Source organism: Bos mutus, chromosome 25, assembly GCF_027580195.1.
Source record: "Bos mutus isolate GX-2022 chromosome 25, NWIPB_WYAK_1.1, whole genome shotgun sequence".
Lineage (NCBI taxonomy): Eukaryota > Metazoa > Chordata > Mammalia > Artiodactyla > Bovidae > Bos > Bos mutus.
Window position 1 is genome coordinate 14,539,679 of NC_091641.1, and position 15,784 is coordinate 14,555,462.

General features: G+C 47.6%; 2 protein-coding genes across 5 annotated transcripts in view; one reads left to right on the top strand and one right to left on the bottom strand.

Moving 5' to 3' along the window:
• On the bottom strand, positions 1-6,107 carry AHSP (alpha hemoglobin stabilizing protein). 4 transcript variants are annotated; one of them, XM_070362943.1, is made up of 6 exons: positions 5,968-6,086; positions 5,204-5,343; positions 1,747-1,955; positions 857-926; positions 624-698; positions 1-367 (listed from the first exon to the last, which is right to left on the bottom strand). In XM_070362943.1, the coding sequence occupies exons 3-6, from the start codon at positions 1,830-1,832 to the stop codon at positions 164-166; spliced, it is 435 nt and encodes a 144-aa protein (XP_070219044.1). In that variant the 5' UTR covers positions 1,833-1,955; positions 5,204-5,343; positions 5,968-6,086; the 3' UTR covers positions 1-163. The 4 variants fall into 4 exon arrangements, with proteins under 4 accessions (XP_070219044.1, XP_070219043.1, XP_070219046.1 ...); XM_070362942.1 differs by lacking the exon at positions 5,204-5,343 and having other exon boundaries at positions 5,968-6,107; XM_070362945.1 differs by lacking the exon at positions 5,204-5,343 and having other exon boundaries at positions 857-985; positions 5,968-6,107.
• The window catches only part of RUSF1 (RUS family member 1), a 15,546-nt gene continuing 5,823 nt past the window's right edge, over positions 6,062-15,784 (top strand). The window contains exons 1-6 of the mRNA XM_005886993.3: positions 6,062-6,509; positions 6,726-6,840; positions 10,673-10,718; positions 12,306-12,338; positions 12,420-12,525; positions 14,852-14,953. Coding sequence (XP_005887055.2) covers positions 6,228-6,509; positions 6,726-6,840; positions 10,673-10,718; positions 12,306-12,338; positions 12,420-12,525; positions 14,852-14,953 — 684 coding nt within the window. The 5' untranslated portion in view covers positions 6,062-6,227. The remainder of the gene's footprint in view (positions 6,510-6,725; positions 6,841-10,672; positions 10,719-12,305; positions 12,339-12,419; positions 12,526-14,851; positions 14,954-15,784) is intronic.

A 15,784-nucleotide genomic window follows, 5' to 3' on the forward strand; every position in this document is an offset into this window, starting at 1 on the left:
AGATCACCACAACCAGAACTGGTCTTTATTGAGGTGTCAGGGTGCAGCAACACCATGAAGGAGCGGAGCCGGAGGACTAGAACACAGAGGCAGCGTTTGAGGGTTTCTTAGACTTGCAGCCTGGGTCTCTGGGCTAGGAGAAAGGCAGCGTATGAGGGGCTGCTCACGAGGACTTTAGGAAGTTCCTATATTTGTCCAGGAAAGAGGCAGACAGGGTATTGAGCTCTTGCCGAAACTCCTGCAGAGCCTTGTCCTGCTCGTCTTGCTCTCCCGACAGCTGCTTCTTGTAATAGTTGATGTAAAAGCTCACCCAGTCATTCACCACAGTCACCATGGCTTCTTCAGAGATGGCAGGATCACTGAAGACCTGGAGGGGACGTAGGGTGGGGTAGGGGGTAGGGGTGGGGGGCGATCAGAATTTGGCAAAGGAGACCCGGCTCAGACATGTGATTCAGGAATAACTACGAACTCTGACCTCCTTTTTGCTCTGATTTGTATTCCCTGTCTCTCATGGTTTCCATCAAGTCCATTACCCTCCCTGCTCCAAGTTATTCTCCTTTTTCTGTCCTTGCCCACCTCCCAACACTTTAGGCCTGTCCTCTGAACCAGAGCACCAGGCTTACCTGCTGATTTAGCAGGATGTTGAATTCCTTTATTCCTTTGGAAATGAGATCCTTATTGGTCTGAATAAGGGCCATCTGCATGGTTAGAGAAAGAGATGAAATTTAAATATCCTTTTCTCCCAATCTCCTCACTCCCACCCGAGGATCCCTGGTGCCCTGCAAGGTCACTTGCCCTGCACCACCTTTCTGACCCTGAACTGCCCTGAGATCACATTTCTCCCCGGCTGGCTCACCTTCAAGTCCAACGGTGCTGTGTAGGTCTCAGCCACACTTTTCAGGCTCTGGCTTTCCCTCTGTGCCAAGCTAGATGTAGACAAGGGGTCCAGGGTCAGCCAAAGAGGGAAACGCCCTGCATTTCGGTCCTGAGGGAGGGTGATATGTTAACCAGGGGAGGGGAAGGAGGGAGAGGTTCCCCTGAAATTAGGAAGATAGCAAAGCCAAGAGAACAGATAAGTGGGGACACCCAGAAAACCACATCAGGGACAGCCTTGCCCTCCCTGCCACATCCCAGAAGCCAGGTTCCAAAGGCTAACAAAATTAACAGTGACTGATCCCCCATTGCAAGACAAGAACTTTAAAAATCATCCCCCTACAACTGATGGCAATTATTCTTCCAATTCATAGATGATATATTCATAGCAGCTAACATTACAGTGATGATTTGTGTGAGGCATTGTTTCAAGCAAGTATTAAGGTATTTATTCTTGGGAGTTCCCTGGAGGCCTAGTGGTTAGGATTCAGGGCTTTCAGTGCTGTGGCCTAGATTCAATCCCTTGTCAAGGAACTGAGATCCTGCAAGCCACACAGCATGGCATTAAAAAAAAAAAAAAAAAACAACCTCACAAAGTATGTATTCTTATAAAAGCTTCCATTAGGCCAGTTCCAATAATAGTCATAATTTTGCAGATGAGCCATTTGTAAGATGGGAGGACTGGATGCTACCAGGCTGAATTCCACTGGAATGGACACACATTTCTTATCATCAGGTACTTGACAAAGCAAAAATACCCTTTTTCATCTTTAAAAATATTTTCCTAATGTTTTCCATTTTAATAGATTTTTTTCAAATTTCTAAATCACCATATACTATTTGAAATAAATGAAACATTATAAAAATACACACTGAAAAAACGGATCATTTTTGCTCCTTCCCCCAACAAAGTAGCCAACAGTAAAGAGATACGTATTTTCTGTCACATCTTTCTCCATTCAAAAACCAATGTTCAGGGACTTCCCTGGTGGTCCAGTGGTTAAGACTTTGCCTTCCAGTGCAGGGGTTGTGGACTTCATCCCTGGTTCAATCTTTGGTTGGGGAGCTAACATCCCATATGTCTGGAGGCCAAAAAATGAAAACAAAAGCAATTCAAAAACAATAACAAATTCAATAGAGATTTTTAAAATGGTCCACATAAAAAAATCTTAAAAACAAAAACCAGTGTTCACAGGCACCTGTACACTCAGTTTGTTGATATGCTTTTTGTTTATTCCATTATCTTAATTAACATACAGCAAAATTAACTTCCTTTTGGTATACAATGTATGGATTTCAATATGTAGATTCATGTAACTACTACCACAATCAGGACACAGAACATTTCCATCACCCCCCAAATTCCTTTGTGCTCCCCACTCTGACCCCTGGTGGTTTAGTCGCTAGGTTGTGTCCGACTCTTGCAACCCCATGGACTGTAACCCACCAGGCTCCTCTGTCCATGGGATTTTTCAGGCAAGAATACTGGAGTGGTTGCCATTTCCTTCTCCAGGGGATCTGCCCAACCCAGGCATCAAACCCAGGTCTCCTGCACTGCAGGCAGATTCTGTACTGACTGAGCTATGTGGTAGTCCCCTCTTATCCCTAAATGCTGCCAACCATTGATCTGTTTGTCATCACTACAGTTCAGTGTTTTTGAGGACGTCAATGCAGGATACCCGGGTTCGATCCCTGGGTTGGGAAGATCCACTGGAGAAGGGAATGGCTACCCACTCCAGGAGTCTTGCCTGGAGAATCCCCATGGACAGAGGAGCCTGGCGGGCTACAGTCCATAGGGCTGCAGAGCTGGACATGACTGAGCGACTAACACACACTATGATGGAATCATACAGCATATAACCTTTGAGACTGTCTTCTTTCACTCAGAATAATGCCCTCAAGCTCCATCCAAGTGTTTGCGAGTAACAGTGAATGAGTTGTTCCATTCCATTGCTAAGTGTGTACTGCAAGGATGCACTGCTGCTGCTAAGTCGCTTCAGTCGTGTCTGACTCTGTGCGACCCCATAGACGGCAGCCCACCAGGCTCCCTTGTCCCTGGGATTCACCAGGCAAGAACACCGGAGTGGGTTGCCATTTCCTTCTCCAATACATGGAAGTGAAAAATGAAAGTGAAGTCGCTCAGTCATCTCCGACTCTTCGCGACCCCATGGACTGCAGTCCACCAGGCTCCTCCGTCCATGGGATTTTCCAGGCAAGAGTACTGGAGTGGGGTGCCATCGCCTTCTCCGACAAGGATGTACTAGATCTTGTTTATTCATTGACCCACTGGAGGATATTTGTATTGTTTGCAATTATTGGTGAGCATCAATAGAATAGCTATAAATATTTGTGTACAGGTTTTTGTGTGAACGTGTTTTTATTTATTTAGGGTAGAAAGGATTTGTTGCCACAGAGAGGAATAATCGCAATGCAACCTGACAAAGAACATGTATACAGAATTTAAAATTAACTCTGATAGTTCAATAATAAGATAATGCAGCTTTCTAAATGGCCAAAAGATTGGAACAGGCACTTCACAAAGAAGATATGCAAATAGCCAATAAGCACATAAAGAGATATTCAACACTATTACTCACCAGGGAAATGCAAATGAAAGCTACAATGTGATACCACTACATACCAACTACAAGGACTAAAAGTTTAAAAGACTGATTAAGTGTTGGTAAGGATCTGAGAGAACTAGAATTCTCATACATTGCAAGTGGGTGTGTAAAATGAAAAGTCTGAAAGATAATTTGGCACTGTCTTATAAAGTTCAGCATACATTGACCACATAACCCAGCAATCCCACTCCAAATGGAGTTAATAAGAAATGACCATACAAGTCTACAAAAGTACTTGCATGCAAGTGCAAATGTTCATAGCAGCTTTATCACAATAACTCAAAACTGGAGACAACCCAAAATATCTAATAACCAGTGAGTACATATACAAATTGTGGCATATTCATACAATGGAATACTACTCAGCAAGAAAAAGAAACAGACTAATCAACAGACGACTCAGCAATAAAAAGAAACATGCTGTACTCATGACAACATGGATGAATCTCAAAATCATTAGGCTGGGCAAAAGAAGCCAAGCATAGAAGACATATACAGTGGAATTCCATTTCTACGAAATTCTAGAATAAGCAAAAGTAATCTATAGTGGCAGAAAGCATTGTCAGTGGTTATCTGTGGCCAGAATACAAGAGTGGAGCTTAAAATGCAAATGTGCCAAGGGGAACTTTTTTAGATAGAAATACATATCTTCACTATGATGAGCATTCTCATACACCGTTAGTAGGAGTGTAAGTTGGTAAGGTTTTTTTCTTTTTCTTTTTGTTTAGGCACATGGGCTTAGTAGCTCCAAGACATGTGGGATCTTCCTGAATCAGGGATCAAAATGTCTCCCGCATTGGCAGCAGATTCTTTACCACTGAGCCACCAGGGAAGCTCCAGTATGATTTTTTAGAGGGATAATTTAACAATACTTGTTCAAATTTAAAAATACATAGGGCAGGGAGGGGAGAGTGAGATGAATTGAAAGAGTATCATTGACATATACACACTACCATTTGTAAAACAGATAGCTAGCGGGAAGCTGCAGTATAGCACAGGGTGCCCAGCTGAATGCTCTCTGATGACCTAGAGGAGTGGGATGGGGTGGGAGGGAGACTCAGAGGGAGGGGATATACATATACCTATAGCTGATTCACGCTGTGCACAGCAGAAACTAACACAACATTGTAAAGTAATTATGGGGAATCTTTACAGAAACTGGCACATTCATACCAAGGCATGACTTCCAACTATTAAAATAATGAGATAGATACACATGTGCTGATACGAAAAGGTATCAAAGATGTTCAATGAACTACAGTTAGAGCAGGCTACCTCAGGCTGAAAGTATGGCAGTGGGCATTAAACATTAAACTATATTTCTCTCTCTCTCTCAAATGGCAAACAGTGTTTACCTCTGGGCATTGACTGGTATCTGTTGAAAATGGAAAGAGGGATAAATGTCAAGGGAGAATTTGACCTTCTCCATCTACATTATCATTTGAATTATTTTACAATAAGAATGTATCCTTCCATTATTTTTATAATACTTAAAAAGAATACAAAATAGGGAATTCCTTCACGGTCCAGTGGTTAGGACTCTGCACTTTCACTGCAAACAGCCTGGGTTCCATCCCTGGTTAGGGAACTAAGATCCCATAAGCCACAGGGCCAGCCAAAAAAGAAAAAAAGATGATGTAGTTCTTAAACCATTAGCCTCCAGTTGGACTCTTGCCTCAGAGCCCAGAAGAGTAGCAAGTTCTTACTAAATAACTGTTGAATGAGTAGGTGAACACTTGAGGCTTTTCAGCTTTGTCTTCATCCGTTTGATGAAGTCCCATAAAACTCCAGTTTGGGTATGCAAACTCCAGTTTCCTTGTTCAAATGAGAATACCTACAAGGGCTACTGAGAAAATAAATTCATTCATTTCACAAAAAGGTAGTTGGCGCCTGATCTGTGTCAGGCCCTGGGACAAAGACAAAGTTCAGTGCCAAAGACAAAGTTCTTCTCCCCTGGGAGTTTATGTTCTACTGGAGGCAGTGAGAGGATGAATCAGTAAAGTCTGAGCAATGGAGCAGGGCCTAATCTACAGAGCTCTGTGGGTCATGACAAGAAGTTCATATTTTATTTTATTCATTTATTTGGAAGGCTGAAGGGCAAAAAATTTTCAGTGGAGGGTCAGAGACACCAGAAGGAAAACAAACAAACAAAAAACCCACAAACCAACCAAAAGGGAAGCTTAACGGGGCCTCAGCGATCATTTGGTTCAAGTTCTCAACACGCATGCATTCACTGATTCATAAATATCGTTCAGGCAAGTACGTGTTGGGTACTAGGAACAGGAGTAAAATATAGTCTCTGGCCTCACAGCAGAGAAGGCACCTGAGGCCCAGAGGGGACACTGACTTGCCCAAGGCCACACAGCTAAAAATTCTGTGGCTGCACTGGGTCAAAACGCAATTCCCTAGGGACACGCCCTCTTCCCTTGTCCCCATAACCGGAAGTCGCGGGTCACAGGAAAGCCAGTACCTTCAGCGTCTGGCGAGTCAAAGGGCTCCCGCGGCCCCAGACAAGATGCTACAAAGAACCAGGACGAGGAACGACCAGCCCCGGGAGGTCGAGGCAGGGCCGGGAGCCTGGAAAGGAACCATGTCGCTGGTTGAAATCAGACACAGAAGCAGGAGGCCCTTTTCGCGGAGGAAGATTGTCCCTCTGCAGCCGCCGTAGTGGAGCCGGAAGTGCCCTGTGGCCACGTTTCCCTTCGAGCAGGGCTGAGGGAGGGTCTCGGGATGGCTGATGTGTTGTGCTCCGAGCAGTTCGGCTCCGGGGCGGCCCGGGGGTGCCGTGCCGCCCTCGACGGGAGCCTGCAGTGGGAGGCCTGGGGGCGCCGCTGGTGGGGGTTCCCCGGAGCCTTCACAGCGAAACCCGGAGGACGAGATGGGGGCGGAGGGGTGGCTCCCGGGACTGCCTCCCCACCTTTCTCCCGGCTGTTGGCCGTGTTCCTGCCTCAGGGCTTCCCCGATAGCGTCAGCCCGGACTACCTGCCCTACCAGCTGTGGGATTCCGTGCAGGTCAGCCTGGCCGACCGGGAAAGGGAGAGACACGTAGCCGGGGCAGGGGAGACAGAGCGCCACCTGTCCCTTCCCACTTACAGACTGGACACTGAGACCCAGAGACGAGCTGTGACACGTCCCAGGCCACACACCCCGGTGATGTGGGGCTGATGATAGATCTCAGACCTCCATGAACCTACGTTTAGTCCTCACCCCACTTATTTTCTTCTCCAGGCCTTTGCTTCCAGCCTCTCGGGCTCCCTGGCCACCCACGCAGTCTTGCTGGGCATAGGGGTAGGGGACGCAAAAGCCTCTGTTTCAGCTGCCACAGCCACCTGGCTCGTGAAAGGTGAGCTGGGCCCCTGAAGCCTCACCCATCGCTCGTCTCAGCCCTGCCATCATCTCTGTCCTCTTTTTCCTTCGACGGGGAAGCCCAACCCCTCCTTTTCCCTTCTCCCAGTGTTTTGACGTCTAACTCTGAGCTGTGATGAGTATGTTTATGCATTCCTGTCTGATTAAATCCAGGAGCCAAGGTTCCTCGAAGAGTGCCTTGTACCGTTAAAAAGCAAAATTCAACTGAGTAAAACATTTGTGTTGTCTTTATTGACAACTGATGAATAACACAGGGCAGGAATACCCTTATCCCGCCCACCAGCCTTGAAGCTGCACTTTGTTCCCCATACATGCTGTTCAGTGTCCCTTAATCATCTGGAGCCCAGATCCCTAAGCAAAACGTTCCCCTTCCCTTTACTCCTCATCTGTGGAGGACTGCCTACAAGTTCAATTATTGAATAAAACTGCCAACTGCCTGGGGTGTGGGAAATTAGTTAATTCTAGGAAAAAACAATTTTGTAATAGGTCCTGAGTGGCAGAGAGGAAGTTTGGGTAAGAATGAAAGGTGTTTTGGATCCTCTGGGAAAGTAGATGATCTATAAATAATAACTATAGTAACCATCTGTTGAATGTATACTGCTTTTTGAAAAACCATTAGCGGGGGTGGGGAGTGCACAGAGGTACAGTTTGGTGCCATGCCCTCTAGAGAGTGAAGCAGAAAAGAAGGGGGGAACTGTTTTCCATCAGGAGGGCCCTTGGTTGTCTCTTCCATCCTTTGTCTTTCACTGTTGTTCCCAGTGGGGATTTCAATCAGACCCAAGGCGCATTGCTCCTAGCGTCAGCCTGGCCACAGCTCTGGTGAGCCTCCCTGGATCTTTTGAAGAATCTGGAGGCTCCTGCTTGTACCCTTAGCATTAACCAAACTGTCCAAATGTGAGTCACCTCTGGAAAGAAGCTCATTATCTGAGAGTACATGTCAGTGGAAAGTTGGTAGTGATCTGGGGCTCTTGTTTGAGTTGTCTCTTCTGTTAATAATGTTAATAATAGTTCCTGCATAGTACTCATTATGTACCAGTCTTTTTTTTTTTTTTTTTTAATTTTGGCTGTGCTGGCTCTTCATTGAGCGTGAAGGCTTTCTCTAGTTGCTGAGCACAGGCTCCAGAGCTTGAGGGCTCAGTAGTTGCCGCTCACAGGCTTCGATATGTGGGATAGCAGTTCCCTGACCAGGAATCAAATTTGTGTCCCCTGCATTTGAAGGCAGAATCTTAACTGCTGGACCACCAGGGAAGTCTCAGTATACCAGTCTTTAAATGTATTGATTCAGCATTCACAATAGCTCTGAGATGGGTGTTGTCCTTGTGTCCAATTTGTAGATGGGGAAACTGAGACATAGAACAGTAACTTGCCCAGGGTCACAGCCAGTAAGAGGTGGGGCTTGGATTGGAACCCAGCAGTTTTAGTTGTAGGGTACATTTTCATACCTCCACACTGTTTAATTTGGATCTTTTCTATTGCACTCCTGTGGCTTTTTTGGAATGCAGTGGGTGCTGGGGTCAGTAGTTTCATGTCATTTCTAAGCACTCTAGTCTAATCACCAACATATTTATATATGTCTTCAGCTCAGGCAGGTTATTAAGAAAAAAACAAGACCATTTTAAGATGAAAAAATAGCCACTTACTATAAAGCCTGTTGACATTAAAAGAAGCCCCATTCATTAGAAAGGATGTTACATACTTGTTTCAATCAAACATGAGAAATTTGCATGCAGAGCTTTACATAAAAAACTCCCTTGGAATTTTTTGATACGGTCATTTTTAGTTACAGGTCTCTTTATGGAACATGATGTTAACTGTTATAACTAGTGATATTAATTCTACGAGCAGCCAGTATTTTGACAGCCTGCTGTGTGCCAGGCATTTTGCACACTGACATGTAATACATAGCTTAATCTCTGCAACAGCCATACTGGGTAGATGCTGTTATGAATTCCTTTTCCAGAGGGGGAAGCTGGGGCACAGAGACGTTTAGCAATTTGCCTACGGTCACAGGGCCAAGATTTGGACCCACACTGACTGACTTCTGTGTCCTACATTTTTAAAAAATTGAAGGATAATTGTTTTATGGAATTTTGTTGTCTTCTGTTGAATATCAACATGAGTCAGCCATAGGTATACATATGTCCCCTCCTACTTTTTTTTTTAGCGGCTGTTTTTTTAAAAATCATTTATTTTTGGCTGTGCTAGGTCTTCGCTGTTGGCAGAGTTTTCTCTAGTTGCAGCAAGCGGGGGCTACTCTCTAGTTCTGGTGCACGGACTTCTCTTGTTGCAGAGCATGGACCCTAGGCACCCAGGCTCAGTAATGGGATCTTTCCAGACCAGGGATCAAACCTATGTCTCCTGCACTGGGAGGTGGTTTCTTTGCCACTGAGCCACCAGGGAAGCCCCTGTGTCCCACTCTTAACCGCCACACCCTTTTGCCAGTTAGAGTTTTCAGAGGGAGCCAAGTACAATTTGTGGACAGCTGATCCCTTACTAGGATTCAGAAGTTTTTAGATCTTGCAGCTCAGCCAATTGTAAGTGAGGCAAAGAGGACCAGGTGGGAATTAAGTTTCCTAGAGTGGTGTACAGTGTAGACTTTGAAAGACAGCGAGGCTGTGTGTCAGTATTGTACCCTAGTGCCAGCCTCCACAGCTGATGAGGGCTTTGCAGATGGCCTCCAACAGTAGTCCCCTTCTCAGGTGTGTGTCCTTCATCATGGCTGCTGTCTGCTTTTGAGCCTGGAACCATGACTCTGGTTCACTGTAGTCCGCTATACCCCGCCACACATACACCTCCCAGCCAGACCCTCACGTAGTGCCTGGCACACAGTGGGGAGCCAATAAGCCCTTGTGCAAATGAAAGTCTAGTGGATTCCAGAAATTTCTCTGACTTACCCCAGCCTGAGGAAGCATATACTCCCAGCTCTCTTGTCACTAACCTGCAGTTCAAATCCTTTTCATTTATTTATACTCTAATGACCGTCTGTGAACCCACTGCCCAATGTAATAGCTAGAATATCAACATAACCTCTGAACTTTCCAGAGCATTGCCTGCTTTTATAAAAAAAAATAGTTTTACCATATCAATATATACCTCAACACTATAGTTCCAGCTGTCTTCAAGCTTTATGAAGAGCATTTATTCAGTCACTAAGTTGTGTTTGAATCTTTGCCATCCCGTAGACTGCAGCACGCCAGGCCTCCCTGTCCTTCACCATCTCCCAGAGTTTGCTCAGACTCGTGCCCATTGAGTCAGTCATGCCATCCAACCATCTCTTCCTCTGTTGCCCCCTTCTACTCCTGTCTTCAATCTTTCCCAGCATCAGGGTCTTTTCTTTTATGAAAGTATCAGGGATTTTTTTCTTTTACAAACAGCATATTGTGCTGTATGTAGTCTTCGTGACTTACTTTTTCATGTAGGATGATGATACTAGGATCCATCCATGCTGATGTGAGTAGTTGGATTTTCATAGCTGTCTAATATGCCCCTGAGTAAATGAGCCAGAATTCATTTATGCGTTCTCCTGTTGGTGAGCATTTGGTGTCCAACCTAATAGTTTTTTGCTATTATAAAGTGCTGCAAAGAATCCTTCTGGTCCATGTCTCTTGATGTGTGTGGGTACCTAGTTCTCTGGGGTACGTGCTGAGGACTACTAAGTCTAGGCACTTCTGACCCCATCATGCAGCTAGAACTTATTAAACTGGACTAAGCTCCCAAAGGCAGTGACCCAAGATGGAAAGCCATCTTGGTGCCAGGCCCCACAGCACCCAAGGCTCTTGCTTGTTCCTTACCAATGCTTCTTTCCCCAGATTCAACTGGCATGCTGGGCCGCATCGTCTTTGCCTGGTGGATGGGGTGAGTTTTTCTTCCTGATGCGCAGAGTCATGTCTGTCTCAGCCCTGGCTGTGTTTTCAGTTCCGCCTCTTTCCTACCCATCTCCAAGGGAGGGGAAATTTATCAGGTACATCAGAGCTAAGGAGTCTTCAATGAGTACCCAGTACAGGTGCCTTCCTGGGGTCACCAAGCAGTGAAGCCACAGAGCCTCTGCCGGGATGAGATCTGCCTTTAAGAGCACTGATTGGCCCCTCTGCTGCCCATCATGGGAAAAACAGAGGGAGCCAGGATGCTCTGAGCATCCTTTGCTGGTTTGTTAAATGAGATGCCTGGGTGGGACAGTGCTCAGCTCAAAAGGAATGACCCTCCTGCAGTGTGGTGGCTTAGATACGTGGTTGAATTGTAGAGAGTGGGCTTGGGGAGGTCATCGGAATCCCTGTCCTACATGGGATACATGTCACCATCTATCCAGAAGGGACTGAGGGCCTTTGCTGCCTGCTTCCTCTTCTGGTCAGTACTGGAAGGACCTCAGGAATGATTTAATATCTGCCATCAATCATGGTTGTGAGGTGCAGTGAGCTAATGTATCTAAAATGCTTAGCACGTAATCAGTGCTCAGCAAACGCCAGCCACGATTACCAACCCAAACTGGGCCTCACCAGCTCTCTGTGTATCCTCTCTAATCCTTCTAATAACTGTGTAGAGTAGGATCGAATGTGTACCTTGTCCAGATGTAAAATACACCAGGTCACAGAGCTTGTAACTGGTGAGATGGGATTTGAACCTAAAGCCTATACTCTTTCTGAGGCATTGGAGCCCCCGTGTTCTAGTCCTGCCTTTGTCATGTATTAGTTCCCTCAGGAGTTCTCCATGTGCACCCCATGCCTTACCCAGGAATGCTCTCTTTCTGTCTAGATTTCAAATTCAGGGTCAGTGTTAATGCTGTAAAGTCTGAGCTCGCCCAAGGGCTATAATGTCTCCTGCCACTGGGATCTTGGAGAAGGGGTCCCTGGGGGTTTGTACAAGGGTCCAGGAGTCACTCCACCTGCAGAGGAGGGAACTGTCCATGGTGTCACGAAATAGAGATGTTCTAGGCTGGGTGTCAGAGCCTGGCTTTCTCTTGGCCATTCTACCCCCATTCTCCACGTGATCTGAGGGAAGTCCTATCTCTCTCCAGGCTGGTTGTCTGTAACACGCAGGGTAGCGTTTACGCTAAATGTAGTGCTTACAGAATATGTGGGTTTCTTGCTGGGTACCCTCTGAAGCAGGAGGAAGAGAGGAGGGCAGATGGCAGAGGAACCCAGGGATGGCCTCTCTCCCAGGAGGGTCAGGGGATAATGGGACAATCAGTTTTTTCCTTCGGTGCCTCATGGGTTAGTAAGGGGGAAATGTGGTGACCACTGAATGTGAGTGACCCCTGAAGGTCCTTTCTGCTGATGGTGGCATTTCAGGCAGCAGTGACAGTGTGGGGACAGAAGTCTGGCTGGGCTGTGGTTTCTTCTTCTCAGCCCTTTGGACCTTCCCAAGTCCTGAGGATGGCCCGCACTGCCCACAGGATGTGTTTTCCCCTTAAATCCAAATTGTTGACCAATGTCTTCTCCCCCACAGGAGCAAAATGGACTGTAATGCCAAGCAGTGGAGGTGAGAAGGGGCTGGAACTGAGGAGAGGGGAGTCTTCTAGCATGAAGGTCTCTGACCTCTGACCCCATATCCCTTCCCCAGGCTTTTTGCTGACATCCTCAACGACATCGCCATGTTCCTCGAGATAATGGCTCCCATCTTGCCCTTCTGTTTCACCATAACTGTCTGCATCAGCAACCTGGCCAAGGTACCCATCTTGGGGCACCCCTATACCCAAGATTCCTGCCCTGCTGGTGCTTTGTGGGGGCTCACTTGGAGCCCCAAGGGCAGCCCAGCCTGGGCCCTGTGTTCAAGGCACTTCTAAAAGAGTGAAAAAGTTCAGATGTTTCTTCTCAGACCCTGTGGTGTATTCTGATCCTCCTCTCCAGCCAGACGCCCTCTAGAGTCTGAGATGGTCTAAGGTGGTGTCTGGAGCCGGGGGTGGGTGAAGGACCTCTGAGCAAGAGATAGAACAGGTGATCCATTGTCAACACCGTGGGACCAGCCCTCTGGCCACCTTTCATTCTTTCCATAAAATATTTAGAGTGTCTGCTGCATGTTTGGCACAGAACACAGGCCCTCCCATCTTTGAAAGAAAGCTACACGTAATTAAATATTTATTGAATGATAGCTATAGGTATTCCAGATGAGAAGTATAGGGGCTGCAGGAGGGTTCAGCAGGGACTCTGGCCTGCTCGGGGGATGTAGGAAGGTCTTCCCTGAGAGTGGGCCCTGAAGAATGAGTGTGAGCTGCAGGGTGGGCGTTGTGGGCAGAAAGAGCATTGCAGGTCAAAGTCAGTGGCAAGACAGAGTGCAGACCAGACAGCGGGGCTGGAGGGGCAAGTGGGGTGAATCTGGGCTCCTCCTCTCTGCCAGGCTGCTCACCCTGGTGGTTCCTTCAGGTTGGCCTCATCTGAAGACGGAACCTGAGGCCCAGCCTGTCTTCCCCACAGAGTTAAGTACCAGGCACAGAGTAAAGAGTCAGGAAGACATGTAATTGATCTCCCTGGCAATCCAGTGGTTAAGATACCACACTTCCACCACAGGAGGGTTGGTGTTCGATCCCTGGTTAGGGAAGTTCTACATGCCTTGTGGTGTGGCAAAAAAAAAAAAAAACAGACCTAAGACCTATCACAAAGGCCCAACCATCCCTTCAAAATCATGTGTGTTATTCCACGTGGCATGACTGACATTTAGGAGCCGACAGCTCTTCAAGGTGGAGGCTGCTGAGCTCACTGGCCCAGGACTGAATGCTGTGAGCACCCTGCCCCCTCGAGGACAGGAAACTTCAGAGGAAAAAAAGATTGTGACCTCTGCCGAAATACTGCATTGAGCTCTGCTCTGAGGGCCTCAGTCTCTTCATCTGTTAAAGAAGGGACTCCAACACGGCTGTGAGCTTCCCCCTCCGCCCTTCCCACCCCTCTCCAGAGTTCTAGTCTCCAGTGACCAGCACCTCCATCCCCCAGATGCAACAACCAGAAGCCTGGCTATCATCCATGCCTTCGCCTCTTCCCCCTGTCACCTGTCACCCTCACCTAAGCCTCCATTCAAGACTGTATTTTCCCCTCTTAAATCTCTCCAGTCCTTTTATGACTGCATCCCCATGTCACCTGGTGGGTCCTTGTTGCTTAAAAAAAAGCACAGTAATTTTCCGAGGTCATCTCCCTGAATCTGTTATCACCTCTTTTCAGTCCTCAGAGCAACCCCATAGTCCTTATTAGAGTGGAAATCAAATCAGGTCAACACCCTGCCTGTTGCTCTTGGTATAAAGACCTTAATGAGGCTTTTGTGGTTCTGTGTGATCAGATCCCCACCCATCACCGCAGCCTCCTTTCATACCTCATTCCTCTTACCTTTGAACAAATGCTGACCATGTCATCACTGGTTTATTTGTTTACTATCTGATGATTTCTAAGTTTCAGGAGGGCAGCAGTTGTATCTGAAGTCTACCACAGCACCGAAATGTGTATCTGACATCTAAGAGATGTGACAAATGAGTGAAAGCCTTAAGTAGTCCTAGTCGATGAGCTCTCCCATCCCAGAGGGAGAGCCCTAGGCGCTCAGGGCCACTGGTGTGGGTTTTGAACTGGCCTGGAAGGCTTGGCTAGGCCTCGACTGGGGCAGGAAGAAAGTGGAGTTAGTTCCAGGCAGGGAGAACATAAGCGCCAAGTTGCAAGCCAGACTGGGCCTGGGAGCTCCCCCAGGGGAGGAGGCAGCTAAAGCAGACATTGGAGGCTGGGGAAGTTCTGGATTAAGAATGGCCTTCGGGTCTCCACCTTGGGGGAAGAAAGTGAGTTTCTTCTCCACAGGGTGGCATGGCAGGCACACCTTTAGTTTTCTCCTGGAACAAGACAAGGGAAGTGGGCCTAGTGGAAATGCGGGGTGAGAATGGACAGCATTCAGGGTTTCACTGTGGGGTGGCCTGAGGCCTATTTTTTCAAACTGGTTTGAGCCATTTGTTTGCTCACCCCCAGAAACGCTTGTGTTGCCGCAGCTCACAGCCCCTCTGACTTTTACTCTCTCTTTCCCCCCAGTGCCTCGTGGGTGTGGCTGGTGGGGCCACTCGGGCCGCATTGACCATGCATCAGGCCCGGAGAAACAACATGGCCGACGTGTCAGCCAAGGATGGCAGCCAGGTGAGCAGCCGAGTCGGAGGGAAGGGGCGGGGCGCACGGAGGCAAGGGGCGGGGCACAGTGTGGGAATAGGAAGTGACGCAGCTGAGGGCTCCGGGGGAGCGCTGGGAGACAGGTGGGAGGAGGCGTCGGTGAGTCTTTGGAGAAGTCATCTGCTGTGAGGGCTCGGACTCTGTGGCAACAAGTCCAGGCCCTGCCCGCTGCCCCTGTGGCCAGGAGTGACCCCTGCCCTGGACCTCGTCCTCTTTAAGCAGAGCCTCACCCTGTGAGGTACGTGTTCTGACCACGTGAGGCCCTACATGTTAAAGCTCCTGGCAAGTTAGAAAGTGAGGTGCCTAGAGTCACTGGCCTGAGGCTTCCCCCTGGCAACGTAGCAGGCCCTTCCTGCCCAGCCCCTCGCCTGACCAAAGGAGCCTGGAGTGGGGATGGGGACATTCCTAGGGCCAAACCCTTAAGGAATGGGATCCCTCTGTACCCCCCGCCCCTGTGCTAAGTGCTTATGTGAATTGTTTAACTCACACCAAGCCTCTAAGATAGATACTATTATTATCTCCATTTTACAGATGTGGAAAGTGAGGCCCAGGAAGGTAACAAGTGTGACACGGTTTTCTTTGACATTGAAGCAATTTAGAAACATTTATTCTCGAGACTTCCCTGGTGGTCCAGTGGTTAAGACTCCGTACCAGTACAGAGGGCGTGGGTTCTATCCCTGATCAGGGAACTCAGCTCCCACATGCTGGGGTGAGGGTAGGGGGCATGGCCAAAAAAAAAAAAAAACTTCTGTTCTCTCCAATCCTACTTTCTGGCCTTCTCTTATATGATTCTGTGAAATA

What these genes read in the sequence shown, in the direction of transcription:
- AHSP (XM_070362942.1), bottom strand. Translation starts at nt 1,832, where the DNA reads ATGGAGAAAGATGTGACAGAAAATACGTATCTCTTTACTGTTGGCTAC. An exon ending in AAAAATGATCCGTTTTTTCA is followed by an intron (nt 927 to 1,746) that starts GTGTGTATTTTT and finishes GTCTACATCTAG; the next exon opens with CTTGGCACAGAGGGAAAGCC. An exon ending in CAGCACCGTTGGACTTGAAG is followed by an intron (nt 699 to 856) that starts GTGAGCCAGCCG and finishes CTAACCATGCAG; the next exon opens with ATGGCCCTTATTCAGACCAA.